The sequence below is a fragment of the Zosterops lateralis genome (genome assembly GCF_965231275.1).
Source record: "Zosterops lateralis genome assembly, chromosome: 1".
Classification (NCBI taxonomy): Eukaryota; Metazoa; Chordata; class Aves; order Passeriformes; family Zosteropidae; genus Zosterops; species Zosterops lateralis.
In genome coordinates, this window is record NC_139762.1 from 101,769,808 (window position 1) to 101,794,555 (window position 24,748).

Consider the following 24,748-nt stretch of genomic DNA (forward strand, 5'->3'; position numbering starts at 1 on the left):
CTGATGAGCAAATTTTTCCAAACACATGAATTTTCACTTCTATCACTTTTAAATAACAGTGGCATAAAAAACCTCACAGGAACAAACTTGTTTAAGTCAGCCACACAAACGAAAGCTGACAAGTGATTAGGTCCTCCTGGGAATGAATTATTTTCTACGTTCCAGGGGAAAAAATGTCATCAGTGGCTTTAGAAGTGGCCTGAAGCATGGGTTTTGCAACTCTAATACTACAAATACCAGTTTAAACACTTATATATTTAAATAATTTTTATAACACAAAGCTGGCATGACAAAGCATGAAGTTCAGAAAAACACCATCTCTTGTAAAATCCAAGCAGTATGCACACTTGTGCCTACTCGGCATCAGACACATACAACCAATGGTGCAGAAGACGTAAAAATCAGATCCTTAGAGCTGACACTTACTTCATACTCCTCTTTAAATCCATAGCCTTCTGCACACTTCATCTGGGTGATGTGCTGCAGCAAGTCAGCTACACGGATGGCTGGATGGAGCTGTCCAGTCTGGTAGGGCACATCCACTGGATCTCTCTTCTTATAGGTATGGGATTGGACCAGGCTGCTTGTGTCACTGACCATCGTGTGGGTTTCATCTAGAAAAAGAGTATCTCATCATGTACTGGCTCACTTTCACTTCTTAAAAGAAATAGAAACTACAAAGATTTCTACAGGAACAGCAGAAATCTGACACCATCAGCATTGGTTCTGTCTGTGAAGGCTACACCAGAAGAACAGTAAATCCATGAGCAGTTTACACACGGAAATCGCAAGACGGATTGGAATGAGGCAAAGTCCATAGTTCTACAATGGAAGCATTGCAGAGCAGTCCAAACTCTAATATTATTTTAAATATTGCTAGCTGATTGCAAACAAATTTTGAAAACAGGCATTTCATTTTAAACTGCATAGAAGTTTCATTCTGAAACTTCAACAAGTCCCATGGAATGAAACTGGACTTGTATTTTTCATAGACTACTAAAGTGCTGTAATTTACACTGCAAATTTAGAGCAAATGTTTGGAGTGAGCAAAATAAAAAGATGCACAAAATGGCTTATGGTTTCATCAAGCTAGGACTGCAATGGAAATGTAGATCTTAAAACGACACTTGGAGACAAACTACAAGAGGACAAATGCAAAGGATCATCTGGTAAGGAAAAATGTCTTGACTGACTGCTGAACATGCTTTAGGACCACGGTGTATCATGAGCCACCACTTTAGGCATGGAATGTTATATGTCAACTGACATGCAAGCCAACAAACAGGAGACCCCCGTGGGCTGGTTAAAATTTTTATGAGACACATACTTCTCCCAACCCTCCACATCTCTTCCATGGGGCAAATGGGCAACTTACCATTGATTGGCACTTTTAAGAAGATACATATCAGGAGAAAAAAAGAGGAGGAGAAAAAGGAAACAGGGCATAAGCAACAGTACTACATTAATAATTACAGGTAATTTTATGTTTTTAATTTAGTTTCTACAGAATGATTCCCTAAATGAGCCAGATTCTGATCTCAGCTTCACAGGAAAAATTAGATTTACTAAACCCAAGGTATCATACTGTGAGTCAATTCACACAGATAGAACTGAGATCAAAACCTGTACTTAGAAGTAAATAGATGGGAAAGTGCATTCTACCTAAGGAAGAAATATGACTTGCTTCCTGTATAGATGGAATTCTAAAAAATTATTCAGACTTGACAAGAGAAAAAACCCACCCCAAATTCTAAGGTCCAAGATTCATCATAAATATTTTATCTGTTTACTCAAATAATAATTTTATATATATTAGAGTTTTTTTAATTTTAACAAAAATTGTTAATATGGTGCTTTGACTTATTCAAACTATTCCTGTCTGACTAGACATTGAAAAAAAAATCTGTATAATGTTTATAAAATAAGGTATTTGTAAAAAAAATTACTTTGTAAAATAAGCCATATGAAAGGGAAGCATTAGAATAGTATTTCCACATCCATGAAGTTAGATATATCACAGCAAGGTTCCACAAATACTCTGTATGAAAAAGTCCCAGATTCTCATGTACACACCAAAAATACTAAATATACCTTGTTAAAGGTGAGATTCTGGTCTTGTACTACTGAAAAAATTTGATGTTAAAGCCAGAAAGTTCAATGAATCATATTTCAAAGATGGTTTGAGGCCCTCTCAATTCCCACTAAGACAAATGAAACCTGGTCCTCACTAAGCATACAGTCAGTATGAACTGTGCATTGACACCTAAGCCAGAAACAGCAGAGGAAAATGTATGGATATGAGTATGGCCATTTCACTCCTTTTCCTGTCAGTCTGCTAATCTGGTCTAATGCAGAGGAAAGGGATTCATCTTTCAGTCATAAAATTTTACAACATTTGTCTGATGAGGTATAAAATTGCAAAGCACCTCGGGATGCATGGCATGAAGCGTGGTATACAAGTGTAGGTACAGTATGTTGCTGCTGAAATGGCACCTGAAAACTACAAGGTGGCTAAGACACAAAAGACAAAAAAAAGTGTAGAAAGTTGACAATGATTTTTTGGGTTGTTTATTTCAATTTCAGAAACAGGTTAGAGAACTTGAGGATTTTTTTTCTTTTTTTGCAGACTGCAAAGTTCTTTGCAACACAGACTGTTAGTAAGTAAGGCAAAGGTAAAGTTATCCAAGTCTTGCACTGTGCAAGCATCAGTTTAATACTTATGAATCTCTTTCCTGCAAGCTCCCTAGCTTTAGACTGATTTTCCTCTTTCCATTTTTTAAATCTCTAATAGGTTAATTAATACAGAAGGAGTTATCATTTAAGGTTTTTTAAATAAAGTGTTTTTAATCCTTGGTTTATATAGTACATTAGGAGCCACATATATTACACATATATTAAAGTTTTACACTTTGCCTCTGAGCACTGTAGCATGAGCCTTTCAGGCTGTCAGTTTTTCAAAGGGTGGGCTCCTCCATATGTAGTGTCCATGTGCCATGGGTAAGTTTGCCTGGCTTAAATACTCCTACAGTTGCAGTTGTCCTGCTGTACACTTACCCATTCCCATAGAGAATTATTACATCTATTAAATAATATACTTTGGAAACAGTAAGTGTGCTGTGATTTTCTATCAGATTTTGAAAGCTGAACTCAACCATTCACCAGACCTACACCTTCCTCAGGAGGTCACACTGAGAAGATATTTTAGTTCTTACTATAGGCTTGATCCTGCAGTTTAACACAACTTCTTTGGACAGTGGAAATACAGCAAGAGCAGGTTTGGCTTGTAATTAAAACTCTGCATACTTTGTTAACAGCTGTATCCCTCTACCAGCTCAAGCATAGTTAATTTGATTTACCTCAGATACAGCACTATTTCTGTACAGACAGTCATAAACACATATTAGGGGGAGATCTAATCAGAATGGAGCACCGTTCATAAAACAGTACTAAATTTTTAACATTTAAAGTTAGAGAAATATTTATTTTATGCAGTGAAATAACAGAAATATTTTCTAAGATGAGTAAGCACAGCTTTGCTGTAATAGGCCATAAAATACACACCTAACTAATTAACAGATTTTACAGACTTAGTAAAATCAGAGAATTTATTTTTCCCAGTGTGTGTTTGCCTGATAGCTGAATTACTTGCTTAGAGATTATTTCTTGGGGGAAAAGAAGCTAACAAATAATTTTATCACTGATATTATATAAAAAAAGCATCACAAAATTAACCGAAGAAAGTATTAACTAAATAATACAAATAGGAAATCTCAAAGCTTTTCTCCTGATAATAGTACTTTCCTCCTTGCCCACCCACAAGGTCAGAAAGAACATCTACTGAATGAAGCGTTGAATGAATGCTAAAGCACACAAAAAAATCTAACATCTCAGGCAGTTAAAAGGCACTGCAAATTTCATTTGCATGCAGATTATTACATTGTTACAGTCACTACCATTACCTTCTTCCAGATTTACATAATGTATAAAACCAGCAAAGTTCCTTCTCAAAGTTATCACACTGAAGTGCACTGCACTAAATATTCTTTCACAATAACAAATTTTCAAGATCACCTTCCTAAACTTTTACTTCTTATATGTTTCAATCTGTCTATCTAAGTCTGTTTAACTTACAGTTTAAGGGCAGGGATCAGTTAAGGGCTCTTAAATTTTTTACAGTAATTGGAAGAAAAAAGAGGAGAAAGGAAAATATTTCTAGTGAAAATATAAATTGAAAAATGAGTAAATAATTAGGCTTAACACTTAAGGAGTTTGATTTCCTGCTACAGTGCACTGTTACGTTTTGAATTACAATTAAAAACTGCCCCTGTTTAGTTTAAAGTTAGCACAGGAAGAAGGTGTAAGTGAATATAAGCCAAAAAGGGGTTAGAGTAATGCACTGAAAATGCAATAATGCCTCATGCTTACTCTTTATCACTGTGCAGAAACCTCTCTCTTTTTGACACTGGACAACAGAAAATTTTCCTAAATTCCAAGTGGAAATGCTTTATGTTTTAACTGTATGTTTTTAACTTCCAGTTTTACTATTTTATGTCATCCTTGTGACACCTGATGCATAATAAACTATATACTTAAGTGTCATGTTATTTTGCTGTTCAAAATGCCATCTCCTTTTTTGAAACTTCACTTTTTGACAAGCACATCAGAAACTGCAGAACTGTCAGAAGACATGATAGCTGGTAGATGGCCAGAACTGTATTTTGTCTGATTTTCTGTATCCTGAGTAGTTTAACTATGAAAAAAAGTTATTTTTAAGAAGTGACATCTTCAGTTCCGTGATAAAACAGAAAAAAATTGAGGAAAGCTATTACAATTGCTGCTATAATCAAATTCTTTTGTGTCACTCCAAATACATGCATAAACATTTCCTTGCAAATCCACGTATTAAAATTATTTGTCTTTTCTCCCCTGACTTGCACTACGACAGGAGTAATCAAACCTGATAACTGCCCTTTGCACCTCAGTGTAGCCAAGTCTACACCCCTCCCTTCAGCATAAAGCATTTTGCATGCTATTGTCTGCTCCCCAAGAACTGCAACTTCCGAAATTACTTCAGCAATAAACTTGGATAAAGAGAAATGTTCTCACCTAAAATTGCAGTTGGCACAAATGGATCTGTCATACATCATAAGCAGGTCAATGCAGGAAAGGTAAAAAGAGAGAGAACAGTAAATGATTGATACATGTTTCCTTTCAGAAAGCTACTATTAGCAACCGGTATGTTTCTTATATATACATTAAATGCTGATGGCAAGAAGTATAGTAACATAAATATGTATGCTTTTATTATGGAAAGGGTGGAATAGAGGGTGGAAACCAAGAAAAAAACTGGTTACCTGGGTAGTAAGAATTAGGCACTGTTGTGCTCAGTGTGTTAGTTTTCATTGTAAATGAAGATGGTGAAGATACAGCTGCAAAGAGAAACAAAGCTGGTTAGAGACAGAGATATGATATGCAGCTACTGAAGCTGAGTGGCATAGCAGACGGGATTGACTTGACTTAAGAGTTCATCCTGCTGTGTTTCTTGCACTGGAATCAGGATCTAGGGAAAGCCAGGCAAGGCAAGGCTAGTGAATGAAACAGCTCACTGAATTTGATCAATTCTTTAAAAAGAAGTGTCATTGGAGAAAGCATTTTGATTGCTGATGAGAATTATACTTCTTAAATCAGAAGATTAGACTGAATACTGATGCTTGAAACAACACATCACAACGACAAGAGGTGTTTTTGACAGATGCTTTGATCATTAATAAGTTTTCCTTATAATATTGTAAATACCTTATGCAAATACTCTACTGTAGTTTATTTTTTCTGCTCCTTTTTTCATTTGATTTGTTTAGACAGGTGGGTAGTGTGCATAGACATTCTACTATTCTATCACTCTTTGCTTGAAGGTGGTTTTCAGGGAATGATACACAGACCAATGCTCACATTGGTATTTAATCATTGAACCATTTGTAAAACCAATGGGAAAGCCCGATGGGAACAAATTAAGTTCAGTTTGCCCCAACTATACAAGTATCATGCAAATTACCATTGTAAACACAGACACATTGAACAGGTAGGAGTTAATCACAACATTTTACAGGATGTTAAGCCAAAGAGTCATTAGAGGCTTTTAAGCAAAGCTCTGTTGCAAATTCCACCTTAGCTACTTGTCTACACAATTCAAATTCAGTCTGATCAGTGAATGTAAGCATATTCTGGATACATGAAAACAGACTAACAGGGGTGTGTGAAACAGGAACAGAGGATCTGCTGGATGAGGAGTGAGATTACTCCTGCTGGCTTTCATCCATCTTTTTTTCAGTTGATCTTCTAGGGCAAACAGCTACTAGCCCTTGTTAATTTGGGTATATCTCAAAACTTAAAATAATGCTGATAGTAATCATTTATCATATAAATTAATATATCTGAGACCATGTTTCTTTGATTATGTCTCCAGAATGAGGAGATTAGATTTTCTTGATGGCCACAACAGAGTGATATTTCTTTTGGGTATGGATACAGAGATTAGGTGAGGTCAGAGCTGCTGCAGGTAATAAACCTGCTAGGTAGAGAACGCAGGCAGGGTAATGACCTTTCACAAGAAGTAGGAAAGTTCTAAATCTCTTGAGTACAAGGCCTTACAAAAAGAAAATTCCTGAAGACTGTTAGTGTGCACCTTCTGGTGACACTGTTTCTGGTGACACGTTTCTTATGGAAAGTCTAATTAGAGGTTCTAGCCCTCGAGCAGTATAAAAAACTTGTTATGGCAATAATTTCAAAGAGGTTTGAGGTGGTTTACATAAAGAGGATTTAGTCCCAGGAACTCACTGCAGCTTCATTTGTAGTTATGACCACTCAGCAGCATCAGTGGAAAACTGTACCATGATGGTGGAAGATGAAGTAAAACCTCTTGATCTCTTCATAGAAATAAGCAGTCTCATGAACTGCAAAGGTATATTCTCATCAGAAAGGCAGGTCTGATTTGAAAGATCTATTTCAAATCAATTTCAAATGTAACTCAAATGCAAATTAGCACTGCAAATTCTGAGCCTAATGCTGCTGAGAAAAGTCTCACTGTATAAACCTCACAGAGTGTTTGTACAATTGAGCTCATCAAAGATAAATTCTTAAGCATATTATTAAAGAGTGGGAGAGTTGGGCCTTGCATACTGTTAGTACTTGAAAAAAAATTTAATCTTTGACAAATTCTGAAGACGTTAAGAAAATCACTGGCATACAAAAAAATTCTGAAGCTCCTTAAGAATCGAAAAATCAAAATAACTCTTTGAACCTAGTCATTCTTTTTTAAAATTATGAAAAACTATTGTTTTTTCATGGTCTGTGCTTAGGGCCAACCCTCTGACAGTAGTGAGACTTTGACTAAAATTCTAATATAGGAAATTTTATAACCCAAATCTTATTTATTTTCAAGGTAGATCCAAGAAGACCCAGGATATTAGAGAATCTCTTATGAAACTGTAGAACAGATAAGTCCAGAGTTCTTCCTTTACACAAGCAACAGAAAGAGCATCATCTAGAATTGGAAATAATAGGACAATCAGATTATCATTATTAAGTTACTACATTCAAAAATAAATTTATCCTACCAAAAAAAAAAAAAAGTGAACAAGGGAAGCATTTGAAGGACTTGGGACAGCATGAGGGATATAAGATTTTCAACATAATCGAGATTGGAGAAAGGTAAAACTACTGTTTCAGTAATGTCACTGCTCTTCTGTAGAAGAAAAGGATGGACAGAAAAAAGCTCAATTATCCTCATTATTTTTAAAGAAGTCTATTCTTGATGTCTGACTGTCTTGCTCATTTGAATAGACACTGTAATGTGCTGCACAGTGGGAAAATCTCAGTCCCATGGATTTTCCATGACTGAGTAATGAGGAATATTTTAAAAACCATTTGCACCTTTCTTTCACCTTCAAAAAAAACAAACCAAAAAATAAAAGAAAAGAAAAGAAGAAACTTACATCTCCCATTTAGATTGTGCGTGTCCATGAAAGAGAAAGCTTCATCACAGTTGGTGCCTTGCTCAGTGTAGCTTTTATCCATTGAATTCACCATCACTGTCATTTCCTGCCGAGTACTACTCAATGTCTCTTTCCTCTTTTTAGCCAATTTTCTTAAGAAATGAATGATGAGGGAAAAAAAGGAGAAAAACAACTCTCAGTAAGCAGACATAGTATTCATGTTGTTTACATTAGTACTGTAGTTAGTGACCATATTATTAAGTAACATTTACATTTGTTTCTGCATTTCTGGAAACTTAAATTTATTTTACTCTCATCTCTTTCAGTCTGATAATCAAGGGATAGTTGCCAGTGCACTGACATGTGGTGTAGAGCATCTTAATCCTTGGGGACCACCACTGAATTAAAGGGGACTACTTGGATATGAAGGTGATGTGAGCTACAGATCAGAGGCTATATCTGATTAAACATAAAAATAAAAATGAAAAGACAGATTTCACTGGAACTGACAAATCAGTACCAATGTTCACGCATGTAGAAGAGTCTGGAGCAGTTTCACTGAGACCCTGTGTAGGACAGCAATCTGGTTTATATAATACTGTATAGTGTATGTTGGAGCTCTGAATATACACTGCACGTTCCAAACTGACTTGCATTCTTAAAGACTATTTTCCATCACTCCTGGTTTCAGGAGAATTAGTCATATGAGTTAGTTGCTTCTCAGCAGGAGTGGTCTGTCAGAGACAAGATCTTAAATCTTATACTACAATAGTGAATATTGTGAATATAGTGAATATTGAACTATATTAAATTATAGAATTAAACTATAGAATTGCCTTAGATGCAAATAACTTTTTTTCCTGGTCTGTCTGTTTCAGTCTGAAGTCTCACTGTCTCCTCTTGAGTTATGCTTAGCTATATCATAAAACAACATGTCCAAAACTCTTGATTTCTCCTTCAACCTCTGTGAGGCATCTATGATCCTGATGATAGTGGATTCCACCACTATGTGGCTTATTTCCCTGACCCATGACTCTGTCTGAGACCTAGCCTTTCTCTAAGTTCTTGCCTACAGTCCTAATTTAAATTTTCCAGATTCCTTCTGTAGAGTATCTTCAAGGTATGTTTCTAAAAAACCACAAAACTGCTCTACAGGCTTTACTTGTCCTGTCTGTTAATTCAATGACTTTTCCTCTGTGGAAAACATAATGAGCCAGCTCACATTCATCTGCCATAAGAATCTTTTACATATCTTCAACTAGAAGTTACAGGAGTTTATTATCCTACCTAGGTTCCTTCTACTTCTAGAGGCCAAATGTATCAAGCATAACCAGCTTGTCCTAACGGTCAAAGCCTTTCTGTTTGTTAACTCTTATTCAGTATGAAGAGATGTTCCCACCAGAGACAAAATTTTACACCAGCCTCCTCTAGATCTTCAAACATTTGTCTCCTCTCATGCTACACAGGAGGGGCTTTCTGTAGCTCTCCTGACTGGTATCTCACTCTTCCACTTCAAATCACTGCCTGCAGACACAATTGCAAAGTACCAATATTAGTGCTTCCTATGCTGATCACTACTCATATTCCTCATATTCCCCGTCTATCCATCTGTTATCCCCTATCTTTCACCTCGGTAAGAAGTCGTTTGGGCAGGAGCCCAAGTGTGGTTGTGTTCTGTACCAATGTAGTACCAAATTCAGCAGTATCTTAATCCATGAATAAAGCTCAAAATGTCTTTGAAATTAAAGGCTTGCTAACAATACAAGTAGGAACACTAAGTGCAGGCATGGTATTGGGTCACTGGACAGAAGAGTATTCAGGGTCACATTTGGGCCTCAGTAAGCTGACAGATAGTCACTCCATTCCCGAGGGCATGTCCCCATGACTGAAAGTGAATGAAGTGCACTGCAATACCTGCTGCAGCACTGGCAGCAATGAGAAGTGTTAGACCTTTACCCACCCCAGCTCAGGAGTCACCTGTGTTTGCTTGAGCCTTTGCTTACTCTGTAGAATTAATAATAAATCTGGCACTTTAGTACTCCACAGTGCATAAATGCACAAGGGAGCATGGTCTGAACTCTTTCATAATAGAGACAGCTAAATTTCATTCAAGTACCATAGGTAAAACAAAACTCTTAGATCTCTGCATTCTTCAATCTTCCCCCTCCTTCATATCTAATTGTAATAAATAAGTAATATATTATTCAAAGTAGAATCTGAGACTTATCACCTAATACATGAATAACTTAATAGAAGTTCTTTGTAAGGACAGGCTTATCAAAGTGGTAACATGAAATGGGTATTTTTTTTTCCTCTTTCACCCTTAGATGGCAGTACATTTAGGTGGCAGTCATGCACTGCTCCCCTTCCAATCCTTGGGTCCTATGATCAAGCTAAAGCAGATTTATTTTTTAAGACAGTAACAACTGTACAGTACTTCTCAATCTGAATCTAATTCTGGAAATAGGTCTTGTGGGAAAAGTTCAAATCTGAAACAACTTACAGGAAGAGAGCAATACCAACCAGACTTCTGTACTCTGAACAAAAACACCCACTGGACCCAGTCAAGTAAACTTTAGCTGAATATAACATTTCTAGCGTTTGCAGTTTTTAGATTTCACAGAAAGTGTTGCAGTGCTGCAGTCTCTGCATCTCATCCATTCCTTGGATCTCTCAATCCCCAAGAGGGTCTGGCTATACAAGATTTAAGAAACTCGTAAAACTGTGGTACCTCACATCACCACCACTACTCATACTCTTATATTTGAAGTAAATTTTTTGGGAAAAAAGAAGGTTTAAATATTTGATTATCTTCACTCATGGAAAAGACACTTCATAGCTACCATCTGATGTTTCATCCTTCTTAAAGGAAAAAAGATCTACAGCCAAAGGGAAAACATAAAACAGATGGAAGCTCCCAGGATGATTACCTAGGATGAAATGATTTTTGTAGGGAAAGCAAAAAGATCAGCTTATCACACAAATAGTGTTACCATGAATATGTGAGGAAAGAGAATGTACTGTATCAGTCCCAGGAAAGAGGAGCCTGATATTCAGAAAAATCTCAAGACTAGCTAGGAACTGTTGGAATTTTAAGGCACGAGAAATAACAAGAAGTGAACTGGTGCAATAGTTAAAATATAGTAAAATGCAGAGCAGACAAAACACAGACTTCTCCTACAAAACTGTGTGGGATTTTGTGTATCATTTACTCTATTCTGTTACAAATATTAATAAAAAACAGTCCAGGAAAGTAATAAGCTAAACAGTTCATCACAATCTGTCCCCATTTTATCTACCATGATGAAACACTGCATGCAGTTCTGACACATGCATACCCCAAAAAGATTTTTGCAAAGCAGAGAACATATACAGAGAGGTGATAGGAAGATCAAAGGAGTAGACCCTACCAGAAGAGTAGTAATCCTTCCATAGATAAGGAATCCCTAGTTTAAAAAAAAGAGGCAGTTGAACTGAGAATATGATAGAAGTAGATAAAAAAAACCATGAAGAAAACGAAGAAATGAATAAAGAATTACTATTTATCAACCATGGAAGAACCAGAAGCAGGGTAAATACAGAAGTAAATATTTTCACAAAACTCAGAAAACGTTCTGCTCTGCTTTGCTTCGAGTCTTGTGTGCATTTTTGGGCACCACAACAGAAAAAAAAAAGACATTAAGCTATTAGAGAGTGTCCAAAGGAGGACGACAAAGATGGTGAAGGGCCTTGAGGGGAAGCCACATGAATATCCAGTGCCTCATTTGTACTCTCTGTTGCTTTTTATTGTTAAGAAGTCCTTATAGGAAACAAGTTTTCAGAACCTGAATATCAAATCCAATTCAATCAAAATGGTAAATTTCTTTAGGTGTAATTAAATTACTATAACTACAAGTAATTAGTACTTTAGTCTACTTTTTATTTCTTATCAAAATAACAACACTGCACAGAACCCCTTCTATCTCCCCAAATGGACTGAGCCACAAATATGGAGCAATTGAAATCAAAAAAGGAAATGAAATATAAACAGTATGGCATCAGTGATAGTAAACTTCTCATCTGAACCTCTGTCATTCAATTTAACACTTATATGTCTTATATTGAAATGCAATATACTCAAGACTGCAATTTCACAGTGACATTAAACTGTGTTCTTTCAATATTCTGTCAGACAAGAAGTAAGGTTGGGAGTAATGTTTTTAAAGGCACTACATTTTGCAGCAAGAACTAGAGAGCTTTTAATAAAATACTTTACAAGCTGTCCCAACTTCAAGGACTAGCGTTTCTAGAGAACAACCACAGGGAAAGTAATTGTTAGGAGAATTATAAAAAAGCAAAAGGTGGCAGGATAACACTGAATTGTGTTGTCCCTCGCTTATGATCTCAGTATGCAACTCTGTATTTCATTATAAAATTATTCTTTGTCCTAAGAAGTTTAACGTATATTTTGTGTTGACATCAGAACAGTATGGAAGACTGATTTTAGAGATTACGAATATTTTAATATAGACAAGGGTTCATCAGCCTTTTTACCTGATGTACAAAGGTGTGGTTTATTATAATTTCTTTTAGGTGCCTTCTCTTTGTTCTAATTATCAGCTTCCTGCTTCAAAGCAAATACTAACATTATTAATTAACAATTAATTTTTATCATGCTCTTGTATTCTCTAATAAAGGAAAAAACCCAACTGTAAAAAATGCTGTGATTATGCTCAAATTTTGGAAACAGTGTTCTTGATATCACAGAATTTAATTTTCACCCCTTTCATTGACTGTAGCTTTCATTTTTTTGCCACAGAGATATTGGATGAACTTTCAGACCAAGAAGACATTCCAATACTACCAGGACTGACTCTAAAGAGAGAAGGAGAAGAGAATACAAGTAAAGGGGCAGGGGGAAGGATTCCTATAACTTACAGAGTTAAGGGAATTGAGTACAAAAAGAGTGCCAATTTTTTACATGAAGGTGGCGGTTAACAAAAATAGTTTTGATTTTTTTAGGATAAACAAAATCAGTTTTGATTTCCGTGGTTCTTTTGTAATTTGGCATGTAAGAACTTCAGTGGCTTTTTTGCACTTTTTTGTTACTAGTAGATTGGTTCATTAGCATCATGAGATCAGAGCAAAAAAGAAAAGTTATTTGGAAAGATCCCAGTATCACTTGCAGCTCACAGGAAAAGTATAGCATGACTTGAGAAACAGTGGCTGAGAAAAGAGAATATGGAGGTGAATGGGAAATGAGAAGGAAAAGATGATGGAAAAGCAAGGTGCAGCTGCAGTCAGACACACACCTCATCTACTTTTGCTGCTAAGTGCTCTTTCTTGAATTCAAGCATACAGGACGTGCTCTGAGATTTGCTTACAGTGAAATCATTAAAAACTCTGCTTACTTGTTGTTTAGTTTCTGCTTTGTACAAACTCCACATCAGGTTATCTGAGTTTCTGTAATTGAGGGTTATAGCATCAAACCCAAGAACACCTCAGGTCAAAGGAGGCATTGCACTGACAGAAGTTGCTGATGCAGAGGAGGAACTCTGGTGACTGACTGACTGCAAAAAATGGAGCTATGAATTGGTGCATCAGAGATTAATGTAACAACGTTTATTTGAAATGGGCTGACTCTTGCCTTAGCCGTGAGAAAGTTAAATTTGCGTTTACAGTTTAGTTCTTGCATGTCCACCCAAGAGGACCTCGATGCGTTTTATTATGATTGACAGGTTCTTCAGGAAAGGCTCTAGGCTATGACAGTAAAAAGGAATTTGAGAAGCTCTGGCAGAACTCTATGTCTGCAAAGCTGCTGGCTGCACTATTTTTGGCTCAAGTTAGTCACTGGCCGTGGTCTTCAGAAAAATGCACCCACACAATTTAAAAAAAAAAAATCCGACAACCTTCTGCCTTCCCAGTAGAATAAAACAGTAATGAAACGTGAGCAGCAATATCTTCCGTAATTTACTACTATCTAATCTTGACCATGATCTTGAATACTGTAAGTAATGAATTGGGCAACAGAATGTCCCATTCTTCTCAGCTGAACTAAGGAAGGAAAAATGAAAAGCCACAAATTCTCTCAATTTTTTACAAGATTTAACAATTTTCCAATATGAATTTTAATTTTAAGGAAATAGAGGACACAATGTTTAATTGGCCTATAGGCTCTCCCAAATTATAGGGGTGTATAAAAAAACCACATAGTTTTTGCCCCAAAAATTAATTACAAGGCAAATGCTTATAAATCTGTTGATTTCACTAAAGACTTATTTACTTAAGTGATTAGAGCAGCCATGTAGAACTATCTGCAGGATGAGGATTGGGGTCCCACTTAGAATATGGAGGAAGCCAAAGTAAGGCAAATTCTTTATTAGTAGAGGGAAGAACCCAATACCCCAGCAAAGGCCTTTCTGATAGAAAAGGAAATGGATTTTTAAATACTATATGGCTGAGCAGGGAATTCAGCCTGGATTTCTCTCAGTAGACAAATCCTGGACAAGGAGAGACTGAGAGAGCTGTGCTTGTTCAGCCTGGAGAAGAGAAAGCTCACAAGGGATTTTAGTATTATTTTAACAACCTAATGGGAGCATATGGAGGAGACAGAATGAGATTCTAGGAACAAGGTGAAAGGACAAGACACTCTAGGCATGAGCAGCAATTCAGGAAATTCCTACTACACAGCTTAGTAAAGTTTTTGTCACCACTAGGGTAGTCAAACAGTGGAGCAGTTGCTCAGAAAGGTGGGATCTCAATCTTTGGAAATACTCAATACCCTGCTTGACAATGTCCTGAGCAACTCAATTTATTCTAAGTCTGCTTTGAGCAGGCGGTTAAAAAAGAGGATCTCTAAAGTTCCCTTCTGTTCCAAGTTATTCTAGAATTCCCATTAAGTGTTCTGGTAATCGGGCTTTTTCATAAAAAGGAAGACATGGGGATTTAGAGCATTACAGATTTGAACACAATACTCAATTGTGCCTTTTCTTTGAATAGTCCTACATGTAAGATGCAGTCAGAACCAATACAGAGTAATACTAGCAAAATTACAAACACTCAAACAATTAAATATGATGATAGATACAAATTCCTTTTAGTTAATGATTTCATTGTTTAAGCATTATTTTCTACCACTTGTATTCAACCATCTTTCTAACATAAGGACTGAAGCTTGTGTAAATATTTTTATCAATAAAGCTTTTTCATTAGAGAGCTTAATTTATTTTTCATGAATTAGTTATATTAACATTGAACTGCATAATGAGAATGTAGAAATTTTCCATGAAAAAAGACAAATTATGTTTTGATTTTCTAAACTGGTATTATTAATATGTTCTTATTTTAATGAAAATGAAATGTTCCATTTTCCATATTTTATTTGTATTAATTTATGCTACATTAATTGTACATAAATGTAAAATGACATTACACTACTTTACAGGCTTCTATAACAGTATTTCAAGTTTACTGAGATTACATATTTGAAGTTTTTGAAGAAATCCTTTTCTGAAACGTATGGTCACATGGAAATTACACACCTTTCCTTTTGCCTGAGAATACCTTCTCCCTCACAAAAAGAAATTTCATTCTCTGAGCTAACTCTGAAGAACATTGAATGAAAATGTACACAGAACCCATACTTTCTCTTTTGTTACTATATATGCCACTTAGACTCATAGAACCATTAAGATTTGAAAAGACTTTCAAGATCATCAAGTTCAAACTCTGACTGACCATTACCTTGTCAATTAAAATACAGCACTAAGTGCCACATTCTGTCCTTTCTTGAACACTTCCAGGGATGGTAACTGCATCCACCCCATTCCTGAGCAGCCCATTCCAATGCTGCACTACCTTTATAGTGAAGAAATTCTTCCTGATGCCCAAGCTGAACCTCCCCTGGCACAGCTTGAGGCTGTCCTCTTGTCCTGCTGTGGGTTGCTTGGGAGAAGAAGCCAAACCCCACTGCAGGGCATTGTAGAGAATCACAAGGTCTCCTCTGAGACTCCTTTTCTCCCCAGATCTAGGGATATTTTGTATGCAAATTAATATATAAACCTGATCTTGTTTCAAAAACTAATATTTTAAAGGAACTTATGGAGTATTTTCCTCAATAGTAGTGTGTAGATGGGTATCAAAGATAATGCACAAGGTAGAATACCCTATTTATAACATATTGTAAAATATATATTTTGTATTTGACATTGCAATTCCCCTTTGTCTCAACAGCGTTTCTTTTTCCTCTTTGCCTCCATCATATTATCCTATGATCTGAATAAAAAACTGAACAGACAACACCGGGACCTACTCAGGAGGATGTAGTTGTGTGATGTGTAGTGCCAGACAACAGGAACATAAAAGCCTTTCACAACAACACATTCATGACAGATTTTGAAATTCTCTTCCTGAAACTAATTACCATTTTAGAAAAGGTTGGCTAATGATGAAAGAAAACACCTTCTTATCCCATAGCTGTCAGGTTTAAGTAGAGCCTCAAACTCCCAGGCATAGTGTGCACTGTAGGTGTCCAGAATCCTTCTGCTTTCACAAACCAAAACAAGAGGCAGTGTTAAACTAATACAAATTTACTTTGGGATGGTTTTGCCCATGCCAAATTTTCACTGTATTTGCTGAGGTGCTCTAAAGCAGGAGGAATATGAGGAATCACAGAGATGTATGGCAGATGTGTCTGTTAAGATACATTAGCCTCAGTCTTTGAGGTTTGCTATGATATTCTCAAAGTCCTTAAGCATGGCCAGGCAAATGTCTTTCTTTAAAAGTCTATCTCCCACATAAGCATTTCCTTACACAAAGAGAAAATCCCTAGCCTCACAGTGCATCACTACCTGAGGCTGATCTGGGTATGGAATAGGTGTCTTCTATGTGAAATATCTTGTTACTTGCACTATAGGGTTAGAAAATTTGTCTTGCAAGTCCCAGTGGAGGAAGCAGATCCCCAGACCCCAACAGCATCTAACAAGTTAGTTCTATGCTTGCATAGGCTCAAGTTAATAGGAAGCTATAGCAACTGTGACAGTTTTAAATGCAGGAGATGTTTTTCCCTTAAGGTATTTAGTTCTCTATACAGATCCCTCTCTCACTGGCCAGTAAGGCATTTAAAGGCAAATTGTCTGCTGGGTATACGTCAAAAGAAGCAAGCTTGTGACAGGCATGGTCCTGTGAGACCAGGCTGGATGGAGCTTTGAGCAGCCTGATCTAGTGGAAGGTATCCCTGACCATGGCAGGGGGTTTTGAACTTGAGATATTTAAGGTCCCTTCCAACTCAAACCATTCTTTGATTTGGCTTTATCAGTATAAGGACATAAAATGCCATCAAAATAAATAATTTAAAGTTCTCTGAAACATCTCTTAAAAGATTTATCTTTTTCATTATTTTCTATTTAGGTACATGTAAATGTATATATTGTATCTATTAAATAAATGCACGTCAATATGTAAACATATAATTAAATATATGTAGTGGTGTACTGCAGAACCAGAAGGAAAGATTTTGATAGGTTTAGCCTAATACAACTCATTCCCTGCTTTGCTGATCCCCAGTAGTGGAATACAAAAGAGCAAAAGGCTTTCTGCTGATGAAAAATTCTGTCGTGTTAAGTCCAGATGTTCTGGTAAACAGATAAGCACCCTGACCTAGCTCCTGTGTAAGTCCTGCAGTGGGAGGTACTTCTTCAGTTCCTGAATATACTGCCCCTGTGAAAGACAGAGCTCCTTGTTCACACTGACTTTTGATCCACAGCCTCCACTTGAATAGATAATTTTTGCCTTTGTATCCTAATACAAACAGCAGTCTGTAGAACGTATTTGCTAGTGCTGGTACTGAGCATTCACTAACTTGCATGTAATTTTTCTCTGCACTACCTACACTCTATCACGTGCCTTTCACTTTTTCAAGCAATTCCCTCCTTCAAGACTTCTGTAATATTCAATATACCTTGGCATTTCAAAATATCCAATGCATAGAGTTTTAATCAGTCTTTTAGGAGTCTATCTTCCTTTGCTTCCACAAGAAGTAATCTGTCTCAAGGCAAGTCACTGACTAAAAGCTCAGATTAGGCAACATTCAGTCATGTAAGAAAGAACATCATTTCTCTTAGGGGGCTGCTGAAATTGGGCCATCCTCTTAGGGCAGGTAGAATAACTACTGGGATGCATGAGGATACACCTGGAGCATTTTTGGAAGTGCACTAATGCACCAGTGCTCTGTGCTCACTGTGGGGAGGAAGGCACTAAAGAGTGGCTCTTTAGCAGCATGTAGCTTGTAAACCATTCAAGTGCTCTCCCAAGCCATGGGTATATAATTTAATTGGCAGTGGGAGCATGGTGGCAGATGGATTGCTGTTAGTCCAAAGACACGACCAGAGGAGGAAGTGCCCCAGCTGAGACCCTGTGTGGCTGATACTGTGTGGTCAGTCTAAGATGCAGCTGCATGCTCAATCCAATTTTATCCCACACAGCAGAATGCGACTTGTGGGAGAAACTGTCATCTGTCCCCGGTATAAAATGCTAATGAAGTTGTCCAACCCCTACTTCTCTTTTAGCAGGTATGTGTGTTGGGGCCTTCTGTACTATATTCAATGGCTCATAAGGAAGATTTTAATGTGAGGCCTGTATGGCAAGGAAGGCTGATTAATCCACTTTAGGGGCTCTTTATAGCATGCTGGAAAGGGCAGCTGATACAGCTGCATACCATGGTGGCTTTAGGTAAGAACATTTCAAATATTTAGATACCTTCATTTTTAATTCTGGCAAACTTGAACCTATTAACACCAAAGGCTTTCTTAATTAAAAGATGTAAGGAAGGTGTCAAGGAAAGCTTCTCTAAATCTTTCTAATACAATTTCATCTGAAAAATACAATCGGTTTTACAGCCACAATAACTTTAACATTTGAAAAGAATTTTAATTAATGATTTCATATAATACAGGATTTTCACTCAGAGCTTTGCCACCCACAAGCTGAATGATAATCCAAAGACTGAGGAGTCAAATTTTGCATGGAACCGCACTACCTTTCAGTATACACCTCCGTCACAGAAACACAAAGAAAAATGAATGCCTTGTACTTGTACTCAAATCTAATTCTAAATTCTGTGAAAATACACTTTCAAAGACAGAACAACATCTTTTATCCTTGTAAAAAACCTGAAACTTCTAAACAGAGCTTGCATGGTAAAGTTTCTTTGAGCAGAGTCAAAGCAGTAAATAGTCATAGCCCTTCCCCTGATGAAATCATCCATTACAAAAATATTGTATCTAAAAAAGTGAGCTGCTAGGCACTGTGCTGTTCTTCAAAAGACAACAACCACAAACATAAAATAAAATACTACTATGTCGTTAAAAGCATGAGTCAGTTAGAATTTTCAATTTTAAGAGTAATGACAACGGCTGTTTTTACAATATACAGTCCAGTACTTCCAACATACCAAAGCATTAGTTTGCAGTAGTGATGTAATACAGTAAGTACACTGAGATTTATAGATACAGAGAACTGTCTGAAGGGAGGTGAATATGAGACCAGAAACAGAACTAACAGGCTTTTGTGTTGAAAATTACAAACTATTCCTTTGCAATAACAGACAGTGGTGAAGTTTCTAAGCTATAATGTGTTAGTGCTAAAATTAATTCTCCGACTCATCATTCACAGAGAAAGGATACAAACGGTGACAGCTGCAAAGCAAATTGGTTGCTCTTTATTTAAAAAAACCAACACAACCAACCCAAGAAAATCATAATTTGTTAACAAACAAACCCTCCTTAGAAAAACTTATAAGAATTCTATCAAAATGCTTCTGCACCCCTGAAGAATGTAATTGTTAATAATATCTTTTCTGAGAGTCTACTGAATAATGTAGCACAGAAGTCTCTGTTAAAGTTCTTCATGGTTTGGGGGAGGGCACTTGGTGCCTGTAATAAACTGTAGATTAGATCTGGAGACAGGTCTGGGCAGCAGCCCCATAGGCAGAAATTAGAGGGGGAGAGAGGTCAGCAGGAGGTTAAATTGCAAGGCAATACTGCCAGTCAATAACATTTGGGAATATGTGGATATTATCTTCCTGGAGAACTTGCCAAATCTTTCTTTGCATTAAAAACAAAAAGCAGTGAGCAGGAATACTTCTAAAACAGTACAGCATTTAATGTGGAATGGATTCTTTTCATGTTTTGGTTAAAGTGTTGGTATATCTTCTCATGAAACAGGGTAAGTAAGCCATAACAGAATATATGGCTATGTAACAATACATAAATACCTGAAAATATCTATAGTTCTGTGACTGTTTTCCAGACCTAAAAAAATATGAATACACAATGGCAAGTTTAGCACATTCATAAATTAGATCACAGCAATTTCCCTGTAACATATTGTGTGATTGTGATTCAAATTATAAGTACCTTAGGATTAGATGTCAAACAAATGTTTTGAATAGATTGACATTTCCTAGCTTATCTAGACAATTTGTTAAAAAGGAGTGTCTTTCCAGGGAAATGACAAGACTCCTTAAAGCCGACTTCAGTAGCCAGTTGTGTGAACAAGGAACTGGGAACAGCACATTCCATTCCTGCCCTTGGAGAAAGGAGTGCTCTTTCAAAAGGTTACCAGGCTTCCAATTGCTAAATTTTACTTGTGTGAGACCAAATGTAAAAGCAGGATCTCTTGTACATCCATTAAACTCAGTCACTTAGTGAACTAAGTAATGGAATCCTCTCAGTGGAAAGATGACCTCAGTGCTGCACCATGGGTACTTGCAAGAGCATTATAGTAATTAAAAATTACCCCCCGACCGAGGGTAATGTGGTTTCATGCAAGTCACTGCATGGAATGACATTACCCTCCATCAGGGGGTAATTTTTAACAGTCATTAGTAATCTTTAAGCTTACAAACACTGGCTAAAAAAAATATCTATCACAGTACTCTGTGATAGTTTCTTCAACAGCAAGGAAATAATCAACTTGAAAGCAGATGAGTGGACATCTGTGCAATTCATTAGGGACACATGTTCACTATTTAAACAGTGCCTTCCTTTAAAACACTCCAACACTATAAATAACAGTTGGAGTGGGCAGTGGCATTATAGTAGTATTTTGGCATAGGTGAATTACAGGTGAGGAGACTCTAGCTGAATTTACATGAGAAGTTATGGTAGCAAGAAGCTAGATAAACAAGAGCTTTCCCAAAATCCAGACTCAGAAATACAGGCTGAAGTAGATACATAGATATCTAGATCAGACATTTGGACATAAGTCTGGGTAGAATTTAAAATGGCAGTAAACCAGTATTTCCTCTGCCATGATAGCTGATTTCAGAAATTAGATAAAGTTTATGAATTATTGCCATGTGCAGGTAAAAAAAAAAAAAAAAAAAAAGGCTTACTCTGTCAGAAGCAGACAGAAAGGTTTGCATAACTTGGAAAATTATGTTTTGCATGTCAAAAACCCTACATATTAATATTGTGGCTTGAATATGACAAGGATAACTTACCACTCCTCTGCTGTCCCAGCCTGAGTTTGTCTCTGCCAATTCTTTTTTTTTTTCCACTAGGATCTATGAAGTTTGTGTTTCTACACAATATAAGACTGTCATGCTATTTTTCCACTTTACCAATACCACTCCTTTCACCTGAGGAGTTTTAAATATTTAATGGAGCTTTGCTAATTAAAACTTACATCACCCTGTGTGAAATATGTATGGTAAGGGGACAGACAAAAACCACTTCACTCATCAGTAATATGGATCTTGGAAGGAAGTTAGCAGTAGGCTGACAGCAGCGTTAGTCTTTCCACAGAAGATGGAGAAGACTGTTGCATTCAGCAGACAGCTGAAAGGATTTCAGCAGGATGAATGTTATCACCTAAATGGAGGGTTGGTCCAGGAAATGGAAGCTTTGCATTTTGAAACAACTCTATTTATGTGCAGTACATCTAATTGATTCAAGCTTTCTATGAATTAATGTCCTTTGTTCCCCAAGTACTGCGTTCCCAGTTCTCCTCTGGGTACACAGCACCTGCTCTCCAACACCTCCCAGATACTTCTCCTATTGGTATAATAACTAAGTAGCACTAATTGTTAAACAGCAAGAAAGCTAAAAATTGGATGAAATTTAAAGTGTCTCCAAGTATCTGTAAATTCCTCGTTTAAGGTGATCCAACAGATGGGCAGAGTGTCCCTCAGCGCTGTACTGGGACAATGATTCAAAACCAACGTACAGATTTTCAACTTAGCTAAGAATTTAAAGATATGTCTGCAACTCAAGCTCAATTCAGGATTATGTCTAAAAATACTGAGCTTTTAGCAATCACATGATGACAAGGCTTATGGCAGTTATTGATCACTCTCACTGACAGAGTGGGAGCTAACTACGTCTTGCTGTATTTATTATTTTATTCCCTCTGTCTAGTGCTCCTCTGTTAACTTACCCTGCCCACCTTTTCTGCCTGGTAATTTTGGATTTCAGGTTCAGCAGTGGTAAGATCTTCACAAATTAGGTGTTTGAACACCTAATGTGAAAGTGTGACATGAAGTAGCTTGAATGGTCTTTAGATATATTTTGTTAACAATTTTAAATTAAATAACAGGCAAAAATATCACAGTATATATGAGGTAAGCTCAGTATGCTCTGGAGGTTCCCATCTCTCTCCAATACCTTAAAATGAAGCCAAGGATAGTAAAATATTATATTATGCTTATTTGTTTAGGATTTTAATTAGTAGGAAATAATCTGACTCTAATGACTCTAACAGTCAGGGGCACATTAATGCATCACCTCTTACCCGCTCCAGGACAGGAGTTCACGTCTAAAAGTAGTTTGGGGCACGGACAATTGGCAGACACATTCATAAGGTTTTATTTCTGCACGCATCACAACACTTTTCCTTTAACTGCCAAATAAATCGCAATGACTGGCTTAGGTTCACATGCCATACTAGTGCCTCCCTGCTAATAAACCAGGTCCTAAAAAAAATCAGGCAGAGTAACTCCTGGTAATTTGAAGAACTATTTTGCATAATCACATCTGAATATTTTGATTTGCTTCTTGGATCTAATGCATTTGTTACTTGCAGGTCCTGCCCATACCACAACTTGAGTTATTACGGAGCAAGAAGAAAGAAACTTCTCAGTTTCTTCTTCACTGTGTGCCCTCATCACACTGTCTTTCTACTGGTTTCATAAAGAAAGAGATGGGGTGTAATGGTTAATCTATTGTTTATTCAAAACCACCAACAGAAGTTAATAGACAGTTATAAACTAATTGAGTGCGTCTGTAGTGCTATCTCCTCATTTATCTCGCTTATTCGATTTAGCTCTGTTAGTGTTCCATATGGTACAGTGCCCCTGCTGCTAGGAACAGTCACTCATTGCAAAAAAACCCCCCTGTAACAACAGGAAGCTAATAGTTTAACTGTTCCTCTAAATTTGTTTGACAAAACTGACATTTAGTACGCCACGTCACGTTGTCAGTAATCTGCAATTTACCCTTAGGCAGGCAGTGGATGCTCATTTTATTTACCTCTCGTAGTTAAAAGCATAATTAATATTCCACTCTGAAACAAAGATTAGAGATTTGACAAACATTGCAATTTAAATTCTCCATTATAGCAAACATTAAAATCAAACATCTTTCACACACACCATTGCATAAAGGACATGTGTAGCTGTAATTTAACTTTTTAGTCTTTAATACCACAAACTAATTTCTGCTGTCAGTTTAATGAGGTGGAAAACACAAATCTTGTTGCACTCTGTGCACACAGGCTGGGACAGTTAGACTGCAGAGAGCTTGAATCAGTTTGCCTTACAATGTTTCATTCAAAATCCCCAAAGTATTGTGAGCCTAAGAAAGAAAAGGCCTAAGAAAAGAAAAGTTCTTAAAGCTGTTGTCTAACAAAAGGCTTCAACAAGTATCTCAAGAACAAAAATAGTGTAACAGCACAGCAGTTTTCTGAATTGCTGTAGCATTGCTGAAGAATTCCCAAGAACTGTGGTGAGGGCCGTCATTTAGCATCAGTGCTACCCATAGCACAATGCCCAGCTACATTTTTCCAAAGATTGCATAAGAAGGGTGTGCTTCCCTCCCGACTGCCTGGCCTCCTTCACCCTGCTTTGCACACAACCAGGTGAGGCAGTCACCCAAGTCATTTCATCACAGGCTTAAGGCAGAAGCAGTCTGCAGTGATTCCTGATCCGGGTCAGCTGCCAGGGGGCTGGCATTGTCTCTGCCCCTTTCCCAGTACCTTCGAGGCCAGGCTGGCATACTCCTCCTCCTTATGCTCCTTCAGGTTTTGCTCTGTGCCCACGGATTTTACACGTATAGCAAATGCAAACCCAACTGCAGTGCTTCCTGCTCCCAGTAGTTATGCTCTGTGTGCAAGTCCCACACCAGGCTGCTCAGTAGTGCCTGTGGAACAGCTGATTTATTGTGCCAGATTCTCTGACAACAGCGCACATTATCAGACTGGCAAAGTAGGGGGAGCTCTCAGAGAAATAAATGACTAAGGTTTTAACTCGTGCTAATTTCAATTGAAATTCTAGCTCCATAAATTCTGTGTGACTGATTAAAATTATTAACATGTACAACACCTTTAGGCAACCATGCTGGCTCATTAAACATGGAAGCCTAGAATTATCTCCACTGTAACAAATGTGCGTGCAGATGTCTGTGTCTCAGAGACATACATCAGGAATTTTGAAATTTTTTTTGAGGAGACTTTCTTCACAGAAGCACTGATTATGCAAAAAAAAAAAAAAAAAAAAAAAAAAA

The 24,748-nt window shown here is 37.0% G+C and overlaps 1 protein-coding gene across 9 annotated transcripts in view; it reads right to left on the reverse strand.

The window, feature by feature from the left end:
- PTPRM (protein tyrosine phosphatase receptor type M) overlaps window positions 1-24,748 on the reverse strand; it is a 437,540-nt gene that overhangs the window by 84,957 nt on the left and 327,835 nt on the right. For 4 of the 9 annotated variants that reach the window (XM_083866169.1, XM_083866165.1, XM_083866172.1 and 1 more), the window contains 4 exons: window positions 7,992-8,143; window positions 5,355-5,429; window positions 5,107-5,133; window positions 427-614 (listed from right to left, as the gene is read on the reverse strand). In XM_083866169.1, the coding sequence (XP_083722295.1) occupies window positions 427-614; window positions 5,107-5,133; window positions 5,355-5,429; window positions 7,992-8,143 (442 nt within the window). The remainder of the gene's footprint in view (window positions 1-426; window positions 615-5,106; window positions 5,134-5,354; window positions 5,430-7,991; window positions 8,144-24,748) is intronic. The other 5 variants (XM_083866166.1, XM_083866173.1, XM_083866168.1 and 2 more) reach the window with 3 other exon arrangements.